This window comes from Megalobrama amblycephala, linkage group LG1, assembly GCF_018812025.1.
Source record: "Megalobrama amblycephala isolate DHTTF-2021 linkage group LG1, ASM1881202v1, whole genome shotgun sequence".
Lineage (NCBI taxonomy): Eukaryota > Metazoa > Chordata > Actinopteri > Cypriniformes > Xenocyprididae > Megalobrama > Megalobrama amblycephala.
The window spans coordinates 17,650,027-17,656,512 of NC_063044.1; the positions used below are offsets into that span (position 1 = coordinate 17,650,027).

General features: G+C 36.5%; 1 protein-coding gene across 1 annotated transcript; it reads right to left on the reverse strand.

Moving 5' to 3' along the window:
* Window positions 1–779: 779 nt before the first annotated feature.
* LOC125250053 (zinc finger protein 239-like) lies at window positions 780–1,370 on the reverse strand. Its single transcript, XM_048162745.1, has one exon. It carries the CDS (start codon window positions 1,356–1,358, stop codon window positions 780–782), a length of 579 nt encoding a protein of 192 aa, XP_048018702.1. The 5' UTR covers window positions 1,359–1,370.
* Window positions 1,371–6,486: the final 5,116 nt, after the last annotated feature.

Genomic DNA, 6,486 nt, shown 5'->3' on the forward strand with positions numbered 1-6,486 from the left:
GTTCATGTTATGATGTAATATTTTTATCAAAATGATTTTCACAAGTCTTAAATTCATTCTCCACGAGTACTCATTTTTTGAGACCCATCGATAATCAAAATGAAAAATTGACAAAAACACCCATTTATAATCAACTTTAGTCGTTAAACAGGTCAGATCACACCTTCAGGTTAAAGAAACAAAATGCACTTAAAATTTAAAAACCACTGAAACTCTCTCCAGTGATGTAAAATGTTAACACAAATATTTAATAGATAAAAAAAGATGCCAGAAAAGACTATCTTTGATAATAAAAAGGGACTTTCTCCTAGCTAATGTTGTTCAAACCCAGAACAAGCCCCTAACGATAATAACTTTGTTACCATCATAGGTACATTATTTTATTATCCAAATCACCACTTACACTAACCCCCAGTTTCACAGACAAGGTATAAGCTAATCCTACACTAAAATGCATCTTTGAGCTGTTTTAACTGAAAATAACTTTGACTGACATATTACTAATATATATCAGAGCCATTGTTTTGTCTCAAGATGCACACCAGTAATGTTTTTTCTAGCGTACGTTTATAAAAGCTACTTAAATATCCCAATTGAACTAAGGCCTAATTCTGGCTTAGGCTAAGCCCTGTCTGTGAAACCAGGCCTAAATGTAATAAAACCAGAGCCATTCTTGAGTTTTGGTGATTTCCTAGTTATTTTTTTTTGCTGACATTTTAAATCAGGCTACTTGTCCAGTCTGACAAGTTAAATCATCTTTCACTTGCCCCGGACAAAAATTAATGTCGAGCCCTGGCTTCACCTGACTCGTTCTGACTCGTTCTACAGGGCTTCTCTTTGGTGTGGATGCGCTCATGTGTTTTCAGAGTTGATGACTGTCTGAATCTCTTGTCACAGTATGAACACTTGTAAGGTTTTTCTCCAGTGTGAATTCTCTGGTGTTCTTTTAAATCACTCATAAAAACAAAAGTCTTCCCACAGTCAGAGCACACATGATCTCTCACACCAGTATGAATTTTCTGATGTGCACGTAAATAAGACAACGTTGAAAAACTCTTTCCACATACAAAACATGAATATGGCTTCTCCTTTGTATGAACTTTCATGTGTTTCTTTAGGGCGGATGCTGTAATAAATGTTTTTCTGCATTGATCACATGTGAATGGCTTCTCTCCAGTGTGGATGCTATTGTGAATTTTAAGGCTTGATGATTGTGAGAAACACCTTCCACACTGATCACATGTGAATGGCTTCTTTCCCGTGTGGATCCTCATGTGGTTCTTAAGCTGTGATGATTGTGTGAAGCTCTTCCCGCACTGATCACACGTGAACGGCTTCTCTCCTGTATGAATTCTCATGTGAAACTTTAAGTATTGTTTTAAGTACCACACTGATCACATGCAAGGCAAGGCAAGGCAATTTTATTTGTATAGCACATTTCATACACAATGGTAATTCAAAGTGCTTTACATAAGGAAGACTAATAAAGATAAAACATAAGGAATAACAGTAAAACAGATAATTTTGCTATCTGGATGGAAGAGCTAGGAAGTCTTAGGGAGTTTTGTGTTGTTGTTGTTGTCCGTCAGAGTGGATCTAAACCTCACACGACAGGACCACTCTCTAGCGACCTGTTAAGGCACTTCAAACTGATAAACAAAGTTTCAATCTCCTCTTTTGCCAAGACACCTCAAACTGCGCCACACAGCCCTAATCCCCCTTCCGGAGATATCTTATCTATGCAACACAGTTCAAATTTCCCCTTTGGAAAGTGTCCTGACTGTAATCCAGAGATATCTTAATCATCCATCACAGCTCAAATTTCCCCATGGTTTGTCCAAATTTACCAAATTTTAACCTAATCACAAATGCTTTCTTCCTAATTCTCCCAACTTTTTCAAACAGACAGCAATATTTAAAATGCATTAAAAATATATAAAAGACATAACAAGATAAAATACATTAAAATGAAATAAAAACAGGAAAAGTTATTAAAAGAATAAAGAGTGACATTCTAAGTGACATGATCCTGATGATCTGAGTGATCTGTTAGGTTTATATTCTGTGAGCATATCCGTAATGTATTGGGGTCCTAGGCCATTGAGTAATTTATAAACAAGTAACAGTACTTTAAAATCAATTCTAAATGCAACTGGAAGCCAGTGCAAGGACCTGAGGACTGGTGTGATGTTTTCATATTTTCTGGTTCTGCTCAGTATCCTGGCAGCAGCGTTCTGTACGAGCTGCAGTTGTCTTATGGTCTTTTTGGGAAGACCAGTGAGGAGCCCATTACAATAATCCACCCGGCTGGTGATGAAAGCATGAACAAGTTTCTCTAAGTCTTGACTGGAGACAAAGCATCTAATTCTTGCAATATTTTTGAGATGATAATATGCTGATTTAGTTATTGTGTTTACATGGCTACTGAAACTCAGGTCTGACTCCAGAATCACACCAAGATTCCTGACTTGATTTTTAGTTGCTTGACCCCTTGCATGAAGATATGTGTTCACTTTGAGAACTTCATCTTTGTTTCCAAACGCAATGACTTCAGTTTTGTCTTTGTTTAACTGAAGGAAGTTTTGGCACATCCAATTTTTAATTTCATCAATGCATTGGTACAGGGAGTCAATGGGGCTGTAGTCGTTAGGTGATAACGCAAGGTAAATCTGGGTGTCATCTGCATAGCTGTGATATGCAATTTGGTTCTTTCTCATTATTTGGCTCAGTGGTAGCATATATAGGTTGAACAGGAGGGGTGCAAGTATTGAACCTTGAGGGACTCCGCATGTCATGGATGTCCACTCAGACTTATGGTCACCGATACTCACATAATAACCTCTCCCTTCTAAGTATGACCTGAACCATTTAAGAACCATCCCAGAAAGCCCAACCCAGTTTTCCAGCCTGTCAAGAAGAATGTTGTGATCAACAGTGTCAAACGCAGCACTGAGGTCGAGTAAAACCAGCACTGATCATTTACCTGCATCTGTGTTTAAGCGAATATCATTTATTATCTTTATGAGTGCTGTCTCTGTGCTGTGATGCGGTCGGAAACCAGATTGAAAGTTGTCAAAGTACCCATTCAAACTTAAGAATTTGTTCAGCTGATTGAAAACAACTTTTTCAATGATCTTGCCTATGAAAGGAAGATTTGAGATTGGCCTGTAGTTGCTCAATATGGTGTTATCCAGATTGCTTTTTTTCAGGAGGGGCTTAACAACTGCAGTATTCAGGGATTTTGGAAAAGTCCCAGAGAGAAGAGAGGCATTTACCACTTCTAGGAGATCTGCTTTTAAACAGTTAAACACGCTTTTGAAAAAAGATGTGGGAAGTGTGTCAAGGGCGCAGGTTGATGTTTTAAGGTGCTGTACTATTTCTTCCAAAATTTTACCATCAATTGCTTCAAAAACAGACATAATGGCTACTTTCTGAGGTTGTGATCTGATCTGTTTTTCCCCAGTGCAGCTCAAGGATGTGCTGATCGCCTTTCTGATATTATTAATTTTCTCAGAGAAGAAGGAAGCAAACTCACAGCATTTGCTGTCTGAGAGCATTTCACTGGGAATCTGACTTGGGGGGGTTTGTGTCTCTCTACAGTAGCAAAAAGAGTGCGGGTGTTGTTTAAGTTTCTGTTTATAATATTTGAGAAGAAGGTCTGTCTAGCTTTCCCTAGTTCCACATTGAAAGCATGAAGGTTATCTTTATAGATGTTATAGTGGATTTCAAGTTTTGTCTTTCGCCACATCCGCTCAGCTTTTCTGCATTCTCTTTTCACATGCGTGCAGATTCTCTCCAGTGTGGATCCTCATGTGATCTTTAAGGCTTGATGACAGCGTGAAGCTCTTCCCACACTGATCACATGTATGCAGATTCACTGCAGTGTGGATTATCAAATGTTGATAACAATGTGATTTTTGTGTGAAGCGCTTCCCACACTGATCACATAAGAACGGCCTCTCTCCATTGTGAACTCTGATTTGACTCTTAAGACCATATTTGTTTGAGAAACTCTTTCCACACTGAGTGCAGGTGAAAGTTCCTCTAGGTTTCTCATGTTTCTCCTCCACTTCACTCAGTACTTCACTCTCCTTGTTCTCTTCCATTAGGTCTGGAAAAAATATGTATATGTTTTTCACTGCATCAAAACAATTCGAGAGAAATATGAAATGAAAGACAAGTGAAACCTATCAAATACAATTGATCAATGACAGAATTATCTAACATAATATAAAACATACAATAGAGCTGTAATTTTGACACCAAATTTTAGATTTGTTTAATTTGTTTTACTCTATCAGGGCTCTACAGTGCAAGCATTTTGCTCACTTTTTCGCCTGAAATAAGTGCGTGCGAGCGTGAAAAAAATATTTAGGCGCACTGGTGTGAGTGACCCGATCGATTCTCATGAATAGAACTATAATACAATCGGAACAAAAACTACACCTCCTAAAATACATCTACACTGAACAAGAGTTATATTTCCTACTGTAATCGGCTGCTTTTCATGTTTTCATTCAAAGACGCTGCTTCAGTCAGCAGAACAAGTGCAAAAGACGTGCATGATGGACTACACTTCAAATATAGTTTACAAGGTGAAACGAGACCATCTCATGCTGCTGATGTTTCAGCCAAATGAACTGGAAATACATTTGGATTATCATAAGCAAGGTCAGAAATTAACGGGGGCTTAAGGGCAAAAATACCACCAAAAATTATTAAAAATGTTACTTTCGCTTTTAAAGTAGCGGCAACTCGGAGGCTGCAATTGCTTGAATGGTGGGTGGGTTCATTAGGTAACACTTTACTTGAAGGGGTATGCATAAGACTGACATGACACCTTCATAATCATGACATGACACATGTCATCAATATGAAGGAGGTTTTATGAATGTTTATGACAACTGTCATTAAGTGTCATTCGCTCAATTATGTCATTTTTAATGCAAAGATGACATTGTTTGAGATGTCCGAGTTATGACAACTTGACATAAACCAATACATCATAACCTGTCAGTGTCTTTGTCATGACAACTTGACATTATTTAGCTTTATGGGTTAACATTACATTAAACTGTCATGTAGTTGGTTTTGACATTGGCTGTCATGAGGCCATTATAATAGTGTCATAAATATGTATCTTGAGCTCAAGTACAGTGGTACAAATTGAACTTGTCATTAAAATGTCATTAACTGACAATACTCTGACAAATAATTTTATAACAGCATCATGACTATTTTTCATTTCATGTTTTTTTTTTTTTTTTTAAGTTTCCTCCAACAGAAGGTCTGATAATAGACAATTTCAAATTTCGTAAAAAAGATGCCACTGTTATAAAATAATGGTAACACTTTATTTTAGGGTCTTTTAACTAGTTGCTTATTACTATTAGCATTCATATGGCTAAAATATTGGCTGTTTATTAGTACTTATAAAGCACATATTAATGCCTTATTCTGCATGATCTTATTCTACATTCTTAATCCTACCCAATACCCCGTTTATATATGTGTTCCCTATACTGAAGTGTTACCAAAATAATGTAATGTAATGTTAACCCATAAAGCTAAGTAGTTTTTTTAAGTTTGATAATTAATCGGCTATGTCATGTTTATGACAGGTTATGATGTTTTGCTAATGTCAAGTTGTCATGACAAAGACACTGACAGGTTATGATGTGTTGGTTTATGTCAAGTTGTCGTAACAAAGACATCTCAAACAATGTCATCTTTGCATTAAAAATGACAATTGAGTGAATGACATTTAATGACAGTTGTCATAAACATGCATAAAACCTCCTTCATATTCATGACACGTGTCATGTCAAGATTATGAAGGTGTCATGTCAGTCTTATGCACACCCCTTCAAGTAAAGTGTTACCTTTTATTATTATTTTTAATGAAAAAAACAGAACAAGAACAACAAAAAACTGTACAATGACGAAATTGCTTAAATATGCTTTTACATTTCGCTTTGCAACCAAATATTTTATGTGACTGTCTCAAGCATGGTTCAATAAATTACAACTTCTATAAATTAAAAAGAAAAAGCATAAAAATGTTAAAGAACCCCTGTGGTGAAAATCAAGTTTTTAAATGTTGTTTATATGTCTATGTAGTGTTAATATAATATTTAAGACGAACCATGTGCAAATTCATAAGTCAGCACCACTGCTGAGTATTTTATGTTTAAAACGGCAGTAAACCAAAAACCCGTGGTTTGAAATCGTGGGTGTTTGTGACGTCACAGACCACCTTGTAACCAATCACAACAACGTGCCGGCAGGCTTTAGCATATCATTAACTATGATCGCTCTGAAGCAGGAAAGTCTCGAGAGAAGCCAGATTATCCCGGTAAATTTTCTGTTGATATAAAAAAAAATTTGTAAATTTATCAATATATTGCGTCTATTACGATGTTATGATGAACTATAAGCCTTTCTCCACTGACGTTCTGAGTTGTTCAAAGCGTTTTTAAGGATACT

Excerpts from the sequence above, each read along its gene's own strand:
- LOC125250053 (XM_048162745.1), bottom strand. The coding sequence starts at position 1,358 with ATGAGAATTCATACAGGAGAGAAGCCGTTCACGTGTGATCAGTGCGGG.